The 22,351-nt window shown below is 46.6% G+C and overlaps 1 protein-coding gene across 2 annotated transcripts; it reads right to left on the minus strand.

Moving 5' to 3' along the window:
* Nucleotides 1–1,283: 1,283 nt before the first annotated feature.
* Nucleotides 1,284–22,055, minus strand: LOC143997717 (uncharacterized). 2 transcript variants are annotated; one of them, XM_077493498.1, is made up of 2 exons: nt 22,002–22,055; nt 1,284–2,714 (listed from the first exon to the last, which is right to left on the minus strand). In XM_077493498.1, exon 2 carries the CDS (start codon nt 2,661–2,663, stop codon nt 1,476–1,478), a length of 1,188 nt encoding a protein of 395 aa, XP_077349624.1. In that variant the 5' UTR covers nt 2,664–2,714; nt 22,002–22,055; the 3' UTR covers nt 1,284–1,475. The 2 variants fall into 2 exon arrangements, with proteins under 2 accessions (XP_077349624.1, XP_077349623.1); XM_077493497.1 differs by having other exon boundaries at nt 21,941–22,055.
* Nucleotides 22,056–22,351: the final 296 nt, after the last annotated feature.

Below are 22,351 nucleotides of genomic sequence, written 5' to 3' on the forward strand. Positions count from 1 at the left end.
TTTAGTCTTGCGCAAAAAGCAAAGATTCTGCAGGAAAAACACGGATTGATGGGCCGCAGGGGTCCTAGGTCCTTCTCCTTCACTAGGCAAAATAAAACTGAAGAACATGGCTTTTTCTTTTTTTTTTCACCCTTCACTAAGGACACACACAGCTGTGGAGATTGCTTGCTGTGTCTCATTACTTTTATACTTAGGATATTCACCTTACTCAGCCTATACTTGTTATCGACCAATGAGGACCCTAGGGATACATCACTACACCTTTGCCATGCCTGCTCTCCGTTTGGCCCTGGATGGGGTCCCATTTGATTCTGCCCCCTCAGCTCCCTGGGGAGGCATCTGCTGCCGCCGTCTCGAGGCCGCACACCTGGAGCCATGGCCAAGCTCAGTGGTACATTGTTACACACATCCACCCCTGAAGAGCGAGCTGGATCTCACGAAACTAGTCGGGTAGTATGATGCCCGTGTACCATGTACTACTTCTACATTTATGTACCAATACTCCTTGTTTATATATTTTTTAATTGGCAACCGTTGGTGTTATTTATCCATGTAAACAATTGTACTTGAATAAACCATATACTATATTTACTACTGTTATGTTTACGGGCGGAAACAGTACCCACTTCATTTAAAGTCCCAGTGCGAATCCTTTGTTGTTTGTTATATGTTACAGGGATGGAAGTGTGTCACTGGGGACACCAGACCTTTTCCTTTATCTCCATGGCAGATTGGGGGGTTGTTACCCAAGGGACTGCCCCCTTGGGCGGAACTAAAAAGTTCTAGTTTTTATTATCACATGTTAACATGTAATGCCTAGTCCCCTCCTGAAGGTGGCATTACAACCCGATGGTCTAAGAGAGGAGCTGTGTCAGTCGGAGAAAAAAAATGTATATATGTTTGGGTGTTCTAAGTAGTTTTCTAGCAAACAATACTGATTTTAACTGGTATGTAAAAAGCCACTAAGAGCGCCAGGAAGAGTGAACCAAAATTAATATCCAATGAACTAAAATAAAGAAAAATTTTTTTTTTTTTTTTTTTATATTAATTTTTTTCATCCTGACCCTTAGAATAAAATAAAATATATGCAAAACAGAAAAAGGGTGTGTATCGACTGTATCGAAAAAAAAAAAAAAAAAAATGTATCTTTAAAAAGTTAGACATTTTTTTCAACCATTGTCTGCCTGGTTTCTGGGACTGTCCAGATCCGGATAAAAGCACGAATGCAAAAATTCTGGCCATCAGACAGACAACATTCCTAAAAAGTTCAACACTAAGCTCACTTTTTTTTTTTTTTTTTTTTTTTTTTAATTTTAGCCTTTTCTATGGTTGGAAAAATGGAAGCACACAGTCCTGCTGGCACTTTTCTTTTTTTTTTTCAGCCCTGATAAAAGTCCCAATCTTAACAACTTCTGGGTCAGCTGTCTAATCATGGCCTGGTGTAGAAGAAGGGAGTGTGGTCAAGTCAGTCCTCTTTAGAGCAGCCAGGTATCAGTGTGGTGTATACAGTAGCAGGACTGTAGCAGGACCTCGCTGAGTTCTAGGTAATTGTGAGTCTGCCAGGTGGGAAGCAATATGTGAGAGTTGAACACCTGAAGCTGAGGAGTACCGGCCTTGAGAAGGTCGTACAAACAAGCCCAGCGAGTCTGAACGGCCACTCTGGTCCTGCGATTGAGAATGATCCCCCTTATCGTTTTCTTAATCCTCAATTCTTTCAAAGATGGTAAATCCAAGTGGCTGAACACCAGCCCGCGGCTCTGAGAAACGTCTAAAACTTCCAAGGACCTGGATTCTATGGGGTAAGAGACCCCCAAGTCCTTCACCGGGACCAGAACTTGTAGGATCAAAGTCTTTAGCTTCGGGAGCGATCTGGTGAGTTCCTGCATTATTTCCGGCCGTACGCTCTTGAAGACCCAGAAGTAGTTGAGTTCCAGCGTGTTGAGGTGTTGAAAGTTTCTAAGAAGGGACACCGAGTGTTCGGACCAATCGAAAGGTAGTTTCATGCGGCTTAGCTTTGGCGAGCTGCGGGTGAGCCGTTCGAAAAGAGTCTGGAAGCTGTTGAACTGGTCGGTCTTTGCAAGACAGATCTGAGCCATGCTACCTAGAGGGTAGAAATCGAGCGGCTCCAAATGCGTCAGAGTCCAGTTCAGCTCAAGTTCCTGGAGTTTCCCGCAGTGAACGCTGTCTAGGAACTGGAGGAGGAACTCCGCCCACCTAGCCCTCTGATCTCCTAAGTCGAAACTGGCGCGAAGGACGAGCAGGCTGGCACTGCGGGATATGAGGTGGTAAGCGTACTGGTGGACCCACTCCTTCCACTTTTCGAACTCCTTCACCGACACGAGCACCCCGTCCATGCCGGAAAGGAAGGCCCCGAGCCTCATGAAGTCCGCCACCCTCCAAAGCTGTGAAGTGCGCATCAGCTTGCTCCAGTCTGAGCACACCAGGGCCGCCGTGCACTTTTCTATTTCGGAGAGGAAAGAGAAGATGTGTAGCTGGCAGTCCACCGGCAGAAGGCTGAATGGAAAATAAGTCTGAGCCATGCTACTGAGCGCTTTCGGCCCGGATTTCACAGCCGAAGTCGAGGGGTCTTCAGGAGATGGAGAGTCCGCAGGTTCCGCCCCCGTAGAGGAATCCAACCGCAGGATCTTTCTTACCCGAGACATTTTTTTTACTTTACTCCGAGACGTCCCATACCCCAGGAAACGGGGTAACACCTGTAAATAAAGAAATGGTAATGGTCAGACTGACGGCAAATAACACTGTGCAGCGCATCAATAAAATGATAAAAAAAATGTATTTACATGTTGCATTTCTGTTTTTTCCCCACAGCAAAAAAAAAAAAAAAATAATAAAAAAAAAATTAAAAAAAAGGTTAGACTTCAATGGAAAGCTGGCACTCCAGTACAGTGCCTTGAAAAAGTATTCATACCCCTTGAAATTTTCCACATTTTGTCATGTTACAACCAAAAACGTAAATGTATTTTATTGGGATTTCATGTTCTGAACCAACACAAAGAGGCACATAATTGTGAAGTGGAAGGAAAATGATAAATGCTTTTCAACATTTTTTTTACAAAGAAATTATCTGAAGAGTGTGGGGGGGGGGGGGGTATTTGTATTCAGCCCCCTTCACTCTGATACCCCTAACTAAAATCTAGTGGAACCAATTGCCTTCAGAAGCCACCTAATTAGTAAATAGAGTCTGCCTGTGTGTAATGTATTCTCAGTATAAATACAGCTGTTCTGTGAAGCCCTCAGGAGGTTTGTTAACCACTTTCCGACTGCTGCACGCCGATATACGTCGGCACAATGGCAGCGGTGGGCAAATGGGCGTACCTGTAAATCCCCCTTAAAGTTAGTGGGGCTGGCGGGTCACAGCAAACAATTGGAAAAAGGTGTACCCTCGATAGTGGACCATCCAATATAGTGGTCAATATTAGAGGTTGACCGATATGGGTTTTTCTCTGGCCGATGCCGATATTTAGAAATTGTGGCGGCCGATGGTCAATATATGATGCCGATTTTTTTCCCCCCCTTTTTTTTCCCTTCAGCTCATAAAACCTAACAGACACCTTTCACACTGGGACGTTTTTCAAGCGCTTTTGGGCTAACAACAATGCCAAATATCAGCCGGCGGATATATCGGTCGACCTTTAGTCAATATAATGATCAAACACGTTCAATTAAACCATCTCCAAGTCACAAGATCCACGGGGTCACCGGATGTCTTTAACCTCACTACCTGGAGGGCTTCCAACAAAAAAAAAAAAAATATTTAAAAAAGGACCTCAACTCATGCAGGGTGCAGAGATAAAGGACACTGCATAGTGCAGTATCACTGATACTCGAAAGATTTGAAAGCAGCAAGAAAGTTTTCAATCGTTAAGATAGCCGACTTCCGCGGCACGGCAACGTCATGTGACCAAGCTCCACCCAACGCGTTTCATCATATAGACGCCATCAGGGGTGTGGCCTCACGTGTGTACGACACCTTATATAGTGGTAGGAGCCGGATGTAGCCATAATCGGCACTATCAACTAGAGCTGCACGATTCTGGCCAAAATTAGAATCACGATTTTTTTTGCTTAGAATAAAGATGATGATTCTCTCACGATTCTCGCGGCGTAAAATCTTTCACATTATACAAAAAAAAATAAAAAAATTGGGCTAACTTTACTGGTTAGTTTTTTTTTTTTAAAATTCATTAAAGTGTAATTTTCTCCAAAAAAAATGCATTTGAAAGACTGCTGCGCAAATACAGTGCGACATAAAATATTGCAACAACCACCATCTTATTCTCTAGGGTCTCTACTAAAATAGATATATCTATATATATATATATATATATATATATATATATATATATATATATATATATATATATGTTTGGGGGTTCTTAGTAATTTTCTAGTAAAAAAAAGAGAAAAAATGATTTTAACTTGAAACCAAGTTAGTCAGCAAAAGTTTTAGTGTTTAAAGAGGAAGTAAACCCTGATAAGTTTACTTCCTCTTTCATTCCCTGCAAAGGCAAAGCATAATAGACTACTGTGCATCGCATAGTAGTCCATTATGTGTCACTTACCTGACACAGGAGCCAGCGATGTCACCGCTGTCCCCTGTAGTCCGAAGCGTCCATCTTCTCGGTGGGTCTCGCCGCTCTGCCGCTGTCATTCGGCGAGGCCGCGATGACGTCACTCCCGCTCGCGACATATCGCCGTTAACCGCCGCGCGCTCAGTGCGCCTGCGCACCGCTGTCTACAGCACATGCGCCGTAGACAGTGGTGCCTGTTTTTTTCGGCAAATATCTCCTAAACCGTGTAGGTTTAGGAGATATTTCTTGGACCTACAGGTAAGCCTTAATCTAGGCTTACCTGTATGTCAACGTGTGTTGTAAGGGTTTGCAACCACTTTAAGTGGTTAAACTTTCCTCATTTACACACCAAAGTCTATTCCTTTGATGTAAAGGACAAATCGTTACAATGTTTATACTTAGTTTCAATGCTAAAGAATGTTGTGATCCTTGGCTGCCTGTTTTTTTCGCTGTGGGCTTCAGCAAAGCAGAGAGAATTCTCTGCATAGAAAAAAAAAAAAAAAAAATCGGGAAATACTACCTTGGGGGGGGAATTGCAATAACGATTCTTAACGATTACTCGTGCAGCTCTACTATCAATGTGTTCCACCAACAGGAAGTGACTCTGCAACCTGAAACCAGAAATAACGCTGGAGTCTGCATTGTAAACATCCTGTATCGTGGCTAAAAGACGGAACTACCAGCAGTACTACTGGATTGCCATGCAAAAACCTATGCAGCTTTCCATAAAACAATTATAAAAAAAAAATACAGCCATAAAATTCCAACGTGTTTCGGCCATTCACGCCTTAATCCTAGCCTTTAAGCCACGACTAAGGCCCGAAGAGCCAAAACTTGTTGGCATTCCATGGCTGTATTCTACGTTGTATGTTTGAATGTTCCCTTTCAGTTCTGTACATTGTGAGAGATTCTCAGAGACCGTTCAGCTACAACTCTGGGTTTCGAGTCGTTGGAATATCCTAGTAGTGACGGCAGCAACGTTCCATCTGTTCCCAATAATAAAGGTCATATTTGATAAATTATACTTTAAGTTTTGGAATGGATTGGGGAAGAGTTAGGAGTTCGTTTGGTTTTTATTTCTGTCTAAAGAGGCAGATTTTACACCACTTCCTGGGGCGGTCAGCAAGCGGTTACACCCAAAGCCAAAAAAATGGAACATATTGTAATAGATTTAAATTTATTTAGGATTTTTTCCCCCTTCGCTTTCACCTGGTGATCTGGCCAATAACAAACCTCCTGTATTAGACTATTTATAGTCCCATCACAAATGAGATTTGTTTGAATTGAAAAACCTAAAAAACATCTTCAACGGGGCTTGACAAACTTGCTTTGAATCTGGAAGCCAGCCAAAAAAGTTGGAGCCAGCTTTCCCCCCCAAATCCCCCCTCCTAGCCTAAATCCTCTACCCCAAATCCCCCCTTCTAGCTTAAATCCTAACCACAAATCCCCCCTTCAAGTGTAAATCTACCCTCCAAATCCCCCCTAGTACAAATCCCCCCTCCTAATCTACGCTCCTAGTGCAAATCCCCAAGCCCCCTGCTCCTAGCACAAATCCTCTCCCCCAAATCCCTCCTCGTAGTACAAATCCTCCCCCCAAATTCCCCCTTCAAGGATAAATGCCCCCCAATCCCTCTCCTAGTACAAACCCTCCCCCCCATCCCTTTCCTAGTACAAACCCTTCCCCCAAATCCCTTTACTAGTACAAACCCTCCCCCACCCCCAAATCTTCCCTCCTTGCGTAAATCCTCCCCCCAAATCCCCCTCCTAGTGTAAATCTTCCCCAAAAATTCCCACTCCTAGCTAAACCCTTTCACCCCAAATCCCCTTCTCCTAGTGTAACTCTCCCCCCATCCCCACTCCAAGCATAACTCTTTCCCCCAATCCCCTCTTCTAGCACAACTCTTCCCCCCCCCCCAATCCCCACTCCTAGCAAAACTCTTCCCCCCCCCAATCCCCACTCCTAGCAAAACTCTTCCCCCCCCCAATCCCCACTCCTAGCAAAACTCTTCCCCCCAATCCCCACTCCTAGCAAAACTCTTCCCCCCAATCCCCACTCCTAGCAAAACTCTTCCCCCCCAATCCCCACTCCTAGCAAAACTCTTCCCCCCCCCAATCCCCACTCCTAGCAAAACTCTTCCCCCCCAATCCCCACTCCTAGCAAAACTCTCCCCCCCAAATCCCCACTCCTAGCGGAACTCTTCCCCCCCCAAATCCCCACTCCTAGTGGAACTCTTGACCCCCAAATCCCCACTCCTAGCGGAACTCTTGCCCCCCCCAAATCCCCACTCCTAGCGGAACTCTTCGCCCCCCCAAATCCCCACTCCTAGCGGAACTCTTCGCCCCCCCAAATCCCCACTCCTAGCGGAACTCTCCCCCCCAAATCCCCACTCCTAGTGGAACTCTTCCCCCCAGTCCCAGAACGAATACTCCTTCCTCCTAGTACAAATCCCCCCCCCCAGTACAAATCATTCCCCCAAATCCCTCTCCTAGTACAAATCATTCCCCCAAAACCCCCTCCTAATGCAAAGCCTTTCCCCCAAATCCCTACTCCTAGCGTAAATCCTAGCCCCAAATCCCCCTCCTAGTGCAAATCCCCCCCCCATCCCCCCTCCGAGCAAAAATCGGGGTGCCAGGTTCTGGTGGCTATGGTGACCTGGCGCCTGGGATTTGTTAAGCCTTGGTCTTCAACATCACAGAACAAGCCCAGTTCAATGTGACTGACTACTACTAGATACAAAATCAAGTGACTACAGGCATCCCGGTAAATCAGCATCTACACATTGCATGGTGGTTGAATGAAGGTGTTGGCGTTGCCTGTGGAGGGGCTCCTTGTGTGGGTATAAATTCTGGGACATCTTCCTGACAATCATTAGAACTAAATAAGCGGTTTGAAGAAACTACAAAACATCACCATCACCACAGAAGTCCAGTTCAATATGACCAACTACTACTAGATACTCCATGATCTGGAGAAACGAGAACCTTCACAGACTTATTTATAAGACTATCCACTTGCCGACCGCAATACGTAAATATACGTTGTGGCTTGCAAGTGGTTTACCGACCGGGGTTATGGCTGAAGGTATACCGGTATATTATTTTTCCCAGCCGGCTTTTCTCTCTCTCATGAAAGCGGTCTGAGCGTCCAATTAGCTGCTGGATCGCTTTCAGAAGCGGCAGCAGGAGGGGTCGTTCCCCACCCCCACCCCCCCCCACTCACCAGAGTTTCTTGGGCTTACTATTTTTACAGAGGAGCCCAGGAATCAACCTGACGGTTTACGCGGCTGGCCATAGAGATGAACGGAGACCAGATAGTCTCTGATCACCTCTATGATCTAGGAGGACCAGAGCGACGCCATGACGTCACTTCCAGTCAGGGGTGGAAGTAAATATTTTTTTGTAAAGCAAGTCTCTATCTTGTTTAGAGCCCAGAATCCTTTATACAGCCACCAGCCTCCATTTTGCATAGGGCCAAGTACCAAGGCGAGGGCCACTTTAGCGACTTGGCAACCCATCTCGGGCCACAATGAGCGAAGCTGGCTGATGTCAGGATTGTGTCCACTCTGCATATGCAGACACGGACACAGCCCGCTCTGCTCTATGGGCCCTCCGGTCCAATCAGACCGATCGTGTGAAAGTGGCCTAAGGCTGCTTTCACACTGATGCACTGCGGTACCTGCATCTCAACTGACCTCAATCTTCACTTCTTCCTCAGGATTCCTGCAGGTATCACTGGCTGCTGCTGTCCCCCAGGCAGGTATGGCTGGTGGCTGCTTCTGGCTCTCCTCCAGTGCTAGTACTTCTGGCTGGTACTGCTGGTGGGTCCTGCTGGCTGGTTCCCAACCCACCATCCCGAGCATCAGTGTGACAGGAGCTGGCACTGGAGGAAGCATGAGGCTGCAGTAGAGAGCAAAGCTGATGCTCCCTGTATCACGCCGCCTCCTGTCACAGGCGTAGTACATTTGGTATCACTCTGCCTGTGACAGGAGCTATACAGGAAGCGTCAGCTCTGCTTCCTCCAGTGCCGGCTCCGTTCTTCACACTGATGCTCTGGGATGGCGGAGTCAGGAACCCGCAATCTTTGCCTGCCCACCCATCATCTCAGAGCAGGAGGTGGCAGGCCACATGAGGCGCAGGCCAGTGGTTAGGTACCCCTGCTCTACAGGGTCACCAGCCTTCATCTTCTATAGGGCCCAGCACCCTCTATAATGGGGTCACCACCCTACATCTGATATAGAGCCCAGCACCCTCTATAATGGGGTCACCAGCATCTAACTAGTATAGGGTCCAGGACCCTCTATAATGGTGTCACAAGCCTCTGTCTTGTATAGGGTCAGAACCCTTCATAGGGTCACCAACCTACATCTAGTATAGAGCCAAGCACCCTCTATAATGGGGACACCAGCCTCCCTCTTGTATAGGGCCCAGCACCTTCTATAATGGGGTCAACAGCCTCCATATGGTATAGAACCCAGCATCCTCTATAATGGGGTTACCAGCCTCCATATGGTATAGAGCCCAGCATCCTCTATAATGGGGACACCAGCCACCATATTGTATAGGGCCCAGCACCCTCTATAATGGGGTCACTAGCCTCCATCCTGTATAGGGCCCAGCACCCTCTATAATGGGGTCACCAGCCTGCTTCTTCTATAGGGCCCTGTATCTTCTATATCAGGGGTTGACAAATTTGCTTTGAATTTAGGAGCCAGTTAAAAAAGTTAGGAGCCAGTTTTTTTTTTTTTTTTTTTTTAGTGGTATGGATTGTCAGCTCCCGGGGTAAGGCCACTCATTTTCACCCCCTATCCCTAACTCACAATGGAGCACCCAGTCAATAACTCCAATGAAACGCTGTTACATCAGGGTTATGGGCTGACCAGAAAGAGTAAGGCTGGCAACAGGTGGCACTGGCAGGTGGAACTGCCAGATGGCACTGGCAGGTTACACTGGTTTGGAACTGGCAGGTGACACTGGTTTGGAACTGACAGGTGACACGTAGCACTTATTGGCAGGTGGCACTGGTTTGGAACTGGCAGGTGGCCCTGGTTGGCGGTGGCACTAGTTGTCAATGGCAGATGGCACTGGTTGGCGGTGGCACTAGTTGGCACTGATTGGTGGTGGCACTGGCAGGTGGCACTGGCAGGTTGCACTGATTGGTAGTGACAAGTGGCACTGATTGGCAATGGCACTGGCAGGTGGCACTGGTTGGTGCTGGCAGGTGGCACTGGTTGCCACTGGCAGGGACGTGGAACTGCCAGATGGCATTGGCAGGTGACACTGGTTGGCATTGGTAGGTGGCACTGATTGGCAGGTGGCACTGGTTTGGAAGTGGCAGGTGGCCCTGGTTGGTGATGGCAGGTGGCCCTGGATGGCAGTGGCACTAGTTGTCACTGGCAGATGGCACTGATTGGCGGTGGCACTGGTTGGTGTTGGCAGGTGGCACTGGTTGGCGGTGGCACTAGTTGGCACTGATTGGCGGTGGCACTGATTGGTGGTGACAGGTGGCACTGGTTGGCGGTGGCAGGTGGCACTGGTTGGCGGTGGCAGGTGGCACTGGTTGGCGGTGGCAGGTGGCACTGGTTGGCGGTGGCACTGATAGGCACTGGCAGGTGGCACTGGTTGGCGGTGGCAGGTGGCACTGGTTGGCGGTGGCAGGTTGCACTGGTTGGCGGTGGCAGGTTTCACACCCCTTATTTCTATCACATGATCTCCCCATAAAGAGGACCTGTCACCCCTTATTTCTATTACATGATCCCCCCATAAAGAGGACCCGTCACCCCTTATTTCTATCACATGATCCCCCCATAAAGAGGACCCGTCACCCCTTATTTCTATTACATGATCCCCCCATAAAGAGGACCCGTCACCCCTTATTTCTATTACATGATCCCCCATAAAGAGGACCTGTCACCCCTTATTTCTATTACATGATCCCCCATAAAGAGGACCTGTCACCCCTTATTTCTATTACATGATCTCCCCATAAAGAGGACCTGTCACCCCTTATTTCTATCACATGATCTCTCCATAAAGAGGACCTGTCACCCCTTATTTCTATCACATGATCTCTCCATAAAGAGGACCTGTCACCCCTTATTTCTCTTACATGATCTCTCCATAAAGAGGACCTGTCACCCCTTATTTCTATTACATGATCTCCCCATAAAGAGGACCCGTCACCCCTTATTTCTATTACATGATCCCCCCATAAAGAGGACCCGTCACCCCTTATTTCTATTACATGATCACCCCATAAGGAGGACATTCCTTGTAATAAGAATAAAAGTGAAACAAAAAAATGAAAAGGACAGTATAAAAAAAATAAAAAAGCAGAAGGGAACGCATACATAAGTCGCACACACATATGTAAACGTTCATACCACACACACGTGAGGTATTGTCGCCAACATTAGAGCGAGAGAAATAATTCTAGCGTTAGACCGATAATGTAACGCTAAACAGGTAACCTGTGAAAAAAATTTAAACCGCTGCCTATGGAGATTTTTAAGTGCCATTAATGCACACACTCATAGAATGGCGCCAATTTTAAAGCGTGACCTGTTAGGTGTCTATTTACTTGGCGTAACATCATCTTTCACATTCTACAAAAAGACTGGAGTAACTTTATAACTTTAGTGCTTTTTTGTGTCTCTCTCTTTTTTTCTTTTTATTCATTAAAAAAAGTGTATTTTTTTCCCCAAAGAATTGCGTTTGAAAGACCACTGCGCAAATATAGCGCGACATAAAATATTGCAAGGATCGCCATTTTATTCTCTAGGGTCGCTGCTTAAAAATGATATACAGTATCTCACAAAAGTGAGTACACCCCCCCCCTTACATTTTATTCTATCTTTTCATGCGACAACACAGAAGAAAGGACACTTTGCTACAATGTATAAGTAGCGAGTGTACATCAGGGGTAGGCAAACTTTTGAGCATAGTGTGTCGAAAAATGTTTTCCAAGAAAATAAGGGTGCTGCTTTTATAACCAAAAAAAAAAAAAGAGACAACTTCACACTCTTAACCACTTAAGCCCCGGACCATTTTGCCGCTGTTCTGTCATATAGTGTCCTGTCATCGGATACTGTCCGCCCCGTACTGCGCATGCGCAGGGCTTGCGCAGTACGGAGCAGAAGAAGCTTTCGGAAGATGAATGGCGCCTGCGCTGTGAGTTGAGGTGGTAGCCCCACCATCCAAGCGGACATAGGGCTGGCGACATTAGAGGGCCGCTCGCCACGCTTCGCTTGCCACGCTGTGCTCGGCTCTTTTTATTCCAACTCTATGTCCACTTGGATGGTGGGGCTAGAGCCTGGACTCACGGCGCAGGCGCCGTTCATCTTCGGCTATTTTCGGAACCTGTGTGTGCTGTGTACTGGGCATGCGCAGTACACAGCGGACACTATCCGACGGGGGAAACTATATGATAGGACACTGGCTTAAGACCAGAGCACTTTTTGCGATTCGGCACTGCGTCTGTTTAACTGACAATTGTGCGGTCGTGCGACGTGGCTCCCAAACAAAATTGGCGTCCTTTTTTTGGCCCACAAATAGAGCTTTCTTTTGGTGGTATTTGATCATCTGTGCGGTTTTTATTTTTTGCGCTATAAACAAAAAGAGCGACATTTTTGAAAAAATAAGCATTATTTTTTACATTTTGCTATAATAAATATCCCCCAAAAATATATTAAAAAATTTTTTCCCTCAGTTTAGGCCGATACGTATTCTTCTACATATTTTTGGTAAAAAAAAAAAATGTAATCGCAATAAGCGATTATTGATTGATTTGCGCAAAAGTTATAGCGTTTACAAAATAGGGGATAGTTTTATGGCATTTTTATTAATACATTTTTTTTTTTTTACTAGTAATGGCAGCGATCAGCGATTTTTTTTTATCATGACTACGACATTATGGCGGACACATCGGACATTTTTGGGACCATTGTCATTTATAAAGTAATCAGTGCTATGCAAATACACCGAATCCTGTGTAAATGACACTGGCAGTGAAGGGGTTAACCAGGAGGTGGCAGTGTAGGGGTTAAGTGTGTCCTATGGGGCGTGTTTCTAACTGTGGGGGCATGGCTGTGATTTACAGATCACTGCTCCAATCACAGGGAGCAGAGATCAGAGTCTCTTGTTGCTAGGCAGAACAGGGAGATGCTGTTTACATCGGCATCTCCCTGTTCTCCCTCCCCGTGAGACGATTGCGGCTATCCCCGTGACATTTGAGTCCACGGGCGAACTGCGGTTGGACCCCAAGGGTCCCGACTGGTGGCGCGCACGAGATGGCACAGCCGCAATTTTAAATGGACCTGTACGCGCCATTCTGCTGACGTACATCGTCGTGCGCCGGTCGGGAAGCAGTTAAAGCAGAGTTCCAGGCTTTTTTTTTTTTTTTTATTAAAAGTCAGCAGCTACAAAAAGTTTAGTTGCTGACTTTTAACAAACAGTCTCTTTCCTGTTCCACGACTCAGCGATGCGGCCGCGCCTCTCCCTCTCCTCTGTGTATCCATTGGAACTGTGGGCACCTGGCCATGACAGCTTGTGGCTCCACGGCCGGGCGCACACTGGGCATGTGCGAGTCGCGCTGCGCTCTCCCAGTGGACAGGCAATCTTCTGTGACCTGTCGCACGTCCCAGAAGATTGCCGAGGGGGAGGTACCACCTAAGGGAGAGGAGGAGTCGCCTAGGCGGTCCATGGGCGGAAGTCCAAATGTAGCATGTAAAGGGGGGGGAGTGCTTAAAGCGGAAGTTCCACTTTTGGGTGGAACTCCACTTTAATCACGAAAAGGATTCTTTATAAAGTAAATGATGTAAACTACTAACGAGGCGTGAGAAATTACCATTCTGCATTCTCACGCCTCAGACCAGCTCCAATTCCTGTAACTCCACCTCAGATCACTGTAGCCCCCCCCCCCTGCAAATCTGTTTCACCTCCCAACCCCCTTTCTCCTCTGCCCCGCCAACGTTCCCCCTTTCTCCTCTGCCCCGCCAACGTTCCCCCTTTCTCCTCTGCCCCGCCAACGCTCCCCCTTTCTCCTCTGCCCCGCCAACGCTCCCCCTTTCTCCTCTGCCCCGCCAACGCTCCCCCTTTCTCCTCTGCCCCGCCAACGCTCCCCCTTTCTCCTCTGCCCCGCCAACGCTCCCCCTTTCTCCTCTGCCCCGCCAACGCTCCCCCTTTCTCCTCTGCCCCGCCAACGCTCCCCCTTTCTCCTCTGCCCCGCCAACGTTCCCCCTTTCTCCTCTGCCCCGCCAACGTTCCCCCTTTCTCCTCTGCCCCGCCAACGTTCCCCCTTTCTCCTCTGCCCCGCCAACGTTCCCCCTTTCTCCTCTGCCCCGCCAACGTTCCCCCTTTCTCCTCTGCCCCGCCAACGTTCCCCCTTTCTCCTCTGCCCCGCCAACGTTCCCCCTTTCTCCTCTGCCCCGCCAACGTTCCCCCTTTCTCCTCTGCCCCGCCAACGTTCCCCCTTTCTCCTCTGCCCCGCCAACGTTCCCCCTTTCTCCTCTGCCCCGCCAACGTTCCCCCTTTCTCCTCTGCCCCGCCAACGTACCCCCTTTCTCCTCTGCCCCGCCAACGTTCCCCCTTTCTCCTCTGCCCCGCCAACGTACCCCCTTTCTCCTCTTCCCCGCCAACGTACCCCCTTTCTCCTCTTCCCCGCCAACGTACCCCCTTTCTCCTCTTCCCCGCCAACGTACCCCCTTTCTCCTCTGCCCCGCCAACGTACCCCCTTTCTCCTCTGCCCCGCCAACGTTCCCCCTTTCTCCTCTGCCCCGCCAACGTTCCCCCTTTCTCCTCTGCCCCGCCAACGTTCCCCCTTTCTCCTCTGCCCCGCCAACGTACCCCCTTTCTCCTCTGCCCCGCCAACGTACCCCCTTTCTCCTCTTCCCCGCCAACGTACCCCCTTTCTCCTCTGCCCCGCCAACGTACCCCCTTTCTCCTCTGCCCCGCCAACGTACCCCCTTTCTCCTCTGCCCCGCCAACGTACCCCCTTTCTCCTCTGCCCCACCAACGTACCCCCTTTCTCCTCTGCCCCACCAACGTACCCCCTTTCTCCTCTGCCCCACCAACGTACCCCCCTTCTCATCTGCCCCACCAACGTTCCCCCTTTCTCATCTTCCCTAACACTGTACCTCCCTGCACACCTGCTCCACCGCCGTACCCCCTGCTCATCTGCCCCACCACTGTACCTCCTGCACATCTGTCCCACCAATGTTCCTCTTCTCATCTAAGATATGGAGAGTGGTGAAAGGAAGCAGAGATGAGACACATCTACCTTTCCTGGCACACTCATTCTGCTGAACCACCTCTTGCATCCAGCCCACATGTTTGTATGGGATGTATATGACGTATGGGATGCATAGGATTCATGGGATGTATAGGATGTCACATACAAGCATCTGGAATGAATGCACAATGATGAGCTCAGGTCAGGGGCATTTTCTGAAAGCAGTGGGCCTGTGTCCAGGATCATAAGTTGGGCCCCCACAGCTGAGAAAAAGTAGTTGGGTGTGATTTTCATTGCACTGAATACTGGCTGTGGCTTAAAAGGGACACAGAGTGCCGGGGGGCTCAGTAGGAAGTGACACAAACATTCGGTAAACATTTCAACAAAGTTCCCAGAAGCTCATCAGTAATTCCACAAACTGTCGCCTGATTGGGGTTTTCTCATCACAGTGAAATCTCTTCTTTCCGAGATTGGCAGTGGCAACCAAGCGAGTCCTCTTCCTCCAGATGGTGGACAGGGGTAGCAGGACTGTGATTGGCTTTAGCAGTGACAGTCCTCCTCCTCCTGCAAACAGGGACCTTTTCCCCCCTAGCAGAACTGCACCCAATCTCTTCCCCATCACAAAAGCGGATGATGGCAGCTACAGCAAAGTTAGAGAACCAAACGTTTCCCATCCTATACAATGTGTGGGGGTGTAGTGCCTCCCCCTCAGTGCAGGCGCGGTGTGGGGGGAATTCTGAAATTGGAATAAATTAGTCTCTCACTGACACTTCCCTGCTCTGCTGATGGGGAGGAAGTTGAGTGCCGACAAAAGAGGCTTTGCATGCCGCGGGTTGCCAACCCCTGGTGTACAGCTTGTATAACAGTGAAAATTTTCTGTCCCCTCAAAATAACTCAACACACATCCATTAATGTCTAAACTGCTGACAACAAAAGTGAGTACACCCCTAAGTGAAAATGTCCAAATTGGGCCCAAAGTGTCAATATTTTGTGTGGCCACCATTATTTTCCTCTTCCCCTCCCCCATGATGACATCACGGGGCTGGTGGATGTTGGAGACCTTGTGCTCCTCCACCATTAGATTGAGGATGTCCCACAGATGCTCAATAGGGTTTAGGTCTGGAGACATGCTTGGCCAGTCCATCACCTTTACCCTCAGCATCTTTAGCAAGGCAGTGGTGGTCTTGGAGGTGTGTTTGGGGTGGTTATCATGTGGGAATACTGCCCTGCGGCCCAGTCTCTGAAGGGAGGGGATCATGCTCTGCTTCAGTATGTCACAGTACATGTTGGCATTCATGGTTCCCTCAATGATCTGTAGCTCCCCAGTGCCGGCAGCACTCATGCAGCCCCAGACCATGACACTCCCACCATCATGCCTGACTGTAGACAAGACACACTTCTCTTTGTCCTCCTCACCTGGTTGACCCCACACACACTTGTCACCATCTGACACCAAATAAGTTTATCTTGGTCTCATCAAACCACAGGATATGGTTCCAGTAATCCATGTCCTCAGTCTGCTTGTCTTCAGCAAACTGTTTGTGGTCTTTCTTGTGCATCATTTTTAGAAGAAGAAGAACAAGAAGAACAAGAAGAGGACAGCCATGCAGACCAATTTGATGCAGTGTGCGGCGTATGGTCTGAGCACTAACAGGCTGACTCCCCCCCCTACAACCTCTGCAGCAATGCTGGCAGCACTCATACGTCTATTTCCCAAAGACAACCTCTGGATATGACGCTGAGCACGTGATCTCAACTTCTTTGGTGGACCATGGCGAGGCCTGTTCTGAGTTGAACCTGTCCTGTTATACCGCTGTATGGTCTTGGCCACCGTGCTGCAGCTCAGTTTCAGGGTCTTGGCAATCTTCTTATAGCCTAGGCCAGTGATGGCGAACCTTGGCACCCCAGATGTTTTGGAACTACATATCACATGATGCTCCACTACACTGCAGAGTGCCAGAGCATCATGGGAAATGTAGTTCCAAAACATCTGGGGTGCCAAGGTTTGCCATCACTGGCCTAGGCCATCTTTATATAGAGCAATAATTCTTTTTTTCAGATCCTCAGAGAGTTCTTTGCCATGAGGTGCCATGTTGAGCTTCCAGTGACCAGTATGAGAGTGAGAGCGATAAGACCAAATTTAACACACCTGCTCCCCATTCACAACTGAGACCTTGTAACACTAACCAGTCACATGACACCGGGGGAGGGAAAATGGCTAATTGGCCCCAATTTGGAAATTTTCACTTAGGGGTATATTCACTTTTCTTGCCAGTGGTTTAGACATTAACCACTTAACAACCGCCCATTGCCGATTAACGGCTTCAGGGCGGTTGTTTAACTCTGAGAGGCCTCCCAGAATTCTGCTCTCGCGCGCCCCCTGGGGCGCGCACACGAGAGCATCCGTGACCGCTGGGTCCAGTGAACCCGGCGCATCACGAATCACGGTAAACGGCCGCTCATCGCGGCCGTTTACCACGTGATCACTCCGTCAAATGACGGAGTGATCACTTGTAAACAAGCCGGCGTCATGTTATGACGCCGGTTCCTCCCTCCCCCTCTCTGTACCGATCGGTACAGCGGAGGGGGAAGAGATCGGTGTCAGCAGCGATGTGGGCTGCATCTGCAGTGCCCACATCGCTGCTCACCGAAAATTAACCCCTCAATTCCCTGCAAATACTCCCCAATGCCCTGCAACACTCCGCAACACCCGCCAATACCCTGCAACACTCTGCAATGCTTTGCAACCCCCGCCGATACCCTGCAACACTCTGCAATGCTCTGCAACACCCGCCAATACCCTGCAACACTCTGCAATGCTCTGCAACACCCGCCAATACCCTGAAATGCTCTGCAACGCCATGCTCTGAGATACCCAGCCATAGTCGGTGATACCCTGCAATACCCAGCCATAGACACCCCCCCCCCTCCCGCCGCCCTCCGCCCTCCGGTGCTTCTACCGAATCGCTAATACGATCAAAGCCAGAATCTTTTTTTTTTTTCCAGGCTTCCCAGCTTAGAGGTGAGATGTGGGGTCTTATTGACCCCACATCTCACTGTAAAGAGGACCTGTCATGCCATATTCCTATTACAAGGGATGTTTACATTCCTTGTAATAGGAATAAAAGTGATCAAAAAAATTATTTTTGGGGAAAAAAATGTCAAACTAAAATAAATAAAGTAAAATGAACAATAAAAAAAAATGTTTTTTTTTAAGTGCCCCTGTCCCCATGTGCTCGCATGCAGAAGCGAACGCATACGTAAGTCCCGCCCACATATGAAAACGGTGTTCAAACCACACATGTGAGGTATCGCTGCGAACGTTGGAGCGAGAGAAATAATTCTAGCCCTAGACCTCCTCTGTAACTCAAAACATATAACCAGTAAAAAAAAAAAAAATCGTCGCCTATGGGGATTTTTAAGTAGCGACGTTTGCCGCCATTCCACGAGCGTGTGCAATTTTGAAGAGTGACATATTAGGTATCTATTTACTCAGCGTAACTTCATCTTTCACATTATGCAAAAATTGGGCTAACTTTACTGTGTTTTTTTTTTTTTTTTAAGCACAAAACTGTTTTTTTTCCAAAAAAAAGCATTCGAAAAATTACTGCGCAAATACCGTGCGAGATAAAAAGTTGCAAAGACCACCATTGTATTCTCCAGGGTGTTTGCTAAATAAAACATATATAATGTTTTGGGGTTTTATGTAATTTTCTAGCAAATAAATGATGATTTTTACATGTAGGAGAGAAATGTCAGAATTGTCCTGGGTGCTCCAGAACGCCTGATGGTGCTCCAGAACGCCTGATGGCGCTCCCTGCATGTTGGGCCTCTGTATGTGGCCATGCTGTGTAAAAGTCTCACACATGTGGTATCGCCGTACTCGGGAGTAATAGCAGAATGTGTTTTGGGGTGTAATTTGTGGTATGTATATGCTGTGTGTGAGAAATAACCTGATAATATGACAATTTTGTGAAAAAAAAAAAAAAGTAAAAAGAATCTTGATTTTGCAAAGAATTGTGGGAAAAAATGACAACTTCAAAAAACTCATCATGCCTCTTACTAAATACCTTGGAATGTCTTCTTTCCAAAAAGGGGTCATTTGGGGGGTATTTGTACTTTTCTGGCATGTTAGGGTCTCAAGAATTGAAATAGGCCGTCAGTACTTCAGGTGTGATAAATTTTCAGATATTGGCACCATAGCTTGTGGACTCTATAACTTTCACAAAGACCAAATAATATCCACCAATTTGTACTTATTTTTACCAAAGATATGTAGTGGTATAAATTTTGGCCAAAATTTATGAAGAAAAAATTACTAATCTGCTAAATTTTCTAACAGAAACAAAGAAAAATTTGTTTTTTTACAGAATTTTCGGTATTTTTTCTTTTATAGCACAAAAAATAAAAAAACCCAGCGATGATTAAATACCACCAAAAGAAAGCTCTATTTGTGTGAAAACAAGGACAAAAATTTCATATAGGTCCAGTGTTGCATGACTGAGTAATTGTCATTCAAAATGCGAGAGCACCGAAAGCTGAAAATTGGTCTGGTTATTAAGGGTGTTTAAGTGCCCAGTGGTCAAGTGGTTAATGGCTGTGTGTTGAGTTATTTTGAGGGGACAGGAAATTGACACTGTTATACAACCTGTACACTCACTACTTTACATTGTAGACAAGTGTCATTTCTTCAGTGTTGTCACATGAAAAGATTTACACAAATGTGAGGGGTGTACTTACTTTTGTGATATACTGTGATTTTTATATATCTATATCCACTATATAATTACAAGTTTGTATTAGTATTTTAATTACAAGTTTGTATTAGTATTTTCTTGCTAGAAAATCACTTAGAACCTCCAAACATAATATAAATTACATTTATATATAATTTATATTATGTTTGGAGGTTCTAAGTGATTTTCTAGCAAGAAAATACTAATACAAACTTGTAATTAAAATGTAATTAAAATGTTCCAGAAACGGCCTGGTCAGCAAATGATTAAAGTGATTTTTTTTTCCAAAAAAAAACATAAAATTGCATTTGAAAGACCACTGTGCAAATATTACGTGACATAAAAAGTTGCAATTTGTTCGCCATTTTATTCTCTATGGTCTCTGAAAAAAAAAAAAATATATATATATATACATATGTTTTGGGGTTCTAATTAATTTTCTAGAAAAAAATACTGATTACTTGTAAATAAAAAGTGCCAGGAAAGGCCTGGTCAGCAAGTGGATAACAAATATATAAACAAATAAAAGTAACGCGCACAAAAAAAAAAAAAAAAAATTATCTATATATATATATATATATATATATATATATATATATATATATATATATATATATATATATATATTTATATTATATTAAAATATATATATATTTTTTTTTTTTTTTGTGCGTTACTTTTATTTGTTTATATATTTGTTATTTAATAATAGAATAATTGGGTGTCCATGACGATTTCTATTTACTTTACATCATTTAGATTTCTGTGTGTGTATTTGATTGGCTATCGCTCTGTATTTTCTGTAGAGGGGTTTATTCGTAGTATTATTTTTCTATTAGTGAATAGGACCGGTTTTCACTGTTTTTAAGCATTATTTGTAGTTTTTAGTTATGTCATTTTGGGGTATATAGGATTGTTATTGTTTTCTAGGTCTATTGTAACAGCAATGCTTTTTTTTATAATCTCTATATTGGGGGGGGGGGTCACCATTCTCCATCTTGTATTTCCCCGCTGCACCCTCTTAACCCCTTCCCGCCGAGCGTTAGCAGATCTGCGTACTCGGCTTCCGGGGGGGGTATACCGGGATGATGCCCGCACCTGCAGGGCGATTGGCTATCCAGCCATAACAACCGAATCGGCTAAAAGCCACTCGGCTGTTATGCCGGAGGAGCGGGAGGGGACGTCCCCCCCCTCCCGCCGCCGTTACCGGTGCTCCCGCTCGATCGGGAGCACCGATTCAAGCTCCGACGCCTCCGGCTGCCGGGGAGGAACTGGAATGAAGCCGTAATCGGCTTTGTTCCAGTCTCCTCATCGTAAACACGGAAGCGACGTCATGACATCACTTCCCGTTTACTCGGCTGCCAATGGCGCCGGTTTTAAAAATATATATGGTATTCAGAATCACCGTTTTTCGGCGATCTGAATACATTGAAGTGTAAAGGAGGGGTGAGGGGTCTTTTAGACCCCCGATCCCTCCATAAAGAGGACCTGTCACCACCTATTACTGTCACAAGGGATGTTTACATTCCTTGTGACAGCAATAAAAGTCATCACATTTTTATTTATTTTTTTAAAACAATTTAGTTATTTTAATATAAATGAAATTTAAAAAAAAAATTTTTAAAGCGCCGCCGTCCCCGCGAGCTCGCGAAGCAAAGAAAACGCATACGGAAGTCGCGCCCGTGTATGTAAACTGTGTTCAAATCACACATGTGAGGTATCACCGCGATCGTCAGAGCGAGAGCAATAATTCTAGCACTAGACCTCCTCTGTAACGCAAACCTGGTAACCGTAAAAAAAAAAAAAATGTAACGCGTCGCCTATTGAGATTTTTAGGTACCGTACTTTGTCGTCAATCCACGAGTGCGTGCGATTATAAAGTGTGACATGTTTGGTATCTATTTACTCGGCGTAACATTATCTTTCACATTATGCAAAAAAAATTGGGCTAAATTTACTGTTTCGTTTTTTTTTAATTCATGAAAGTGTCCCTTTTCCCAAAAAGTTGCGTTTAAAACACCGCTGCGCAAATACCGTGTGACATAAAATATTGCAACAATCGCCGTTTTATTCTCAAGAGTCTCTGCTAAAAAAATATATATATATATATAATGTTTGGGGGTTCCAAGTAATCTAGCAAAAAATATGGATTTTAACTTGTAAACACCAAATGCCAAAAATAGGCTTAGTCATAAAAGGGTTAAAGGGCCAGGAACCTCCATCATGCACAGAACCAACACTGTTTATAAGGCCTGTGTACCTCCTGCAGTGCCCAGCACCCTCTATAGGGGCCCCTGCCATCCATGGAGGGGGGGGACCCGCAGACGCCATTCCCTCTTGTGCCCCCCTCCCCCATGCCCTGTCTCCCCTCCTCGCACACACCGTACCGCTCTCCTTGCCGCTCAGTCCTCCGCGGTGTTTATTCAATAAAGCTGGGTGAAAAATTACCGGAATTCTAACAGAAGCCTCACAGGAGCGGCCATCTTGCCACTCCCGGAAGTGCTAGGGCATCGCCGGAAGTGCGCTCGTCGCCATCTTGGTACACCGGAGGAGGTGGGGAGCTGGGCGGAAGGGAGCGGGTGTCTGGGAGGGATTGAGAAGCAGCGGAGAGGAGGAGGGGGAGGGGACACAGAGCTGGCTGTGGTGGACTGGTGGTGAAGTGACCGCCATAGGGAAAAGCTTGTGAAGAATAAACGAAACCAGAGATAAGCGCGTCACCACCTCGCTGTACATGTCTGAAGTGAAAGGACTCCACATTCTACAATCTGCAAACTGGAAATGTCAAATTTCTGCCCAGA

This window comes from Lithobates pipiens, unplaced genomic scaffold (assembly GCF_037356315.1).
Source record: "Lithobates pipiens isolate NorthernLeopardFrog02 unplaced genomic scaffold, aLitPip1_a1.2 Scaffold_19, whole genome shotgun sequence".
NCBI lineage: Eukaryota > Metazoa > Chordata > Amphibia > Anura > Ranidae > Lithobates > Lithobates pipiens.

Excerpts from the sequence above, each read along its gene's own strand:
- LOC143997717 (XM_077493498.1), bottom strand. The coding sequence starts at position 2,663 with ATGTCTCGGGTAAGAAAGATCCTGCGGTTGGATTCCTCTACGGGGGCG.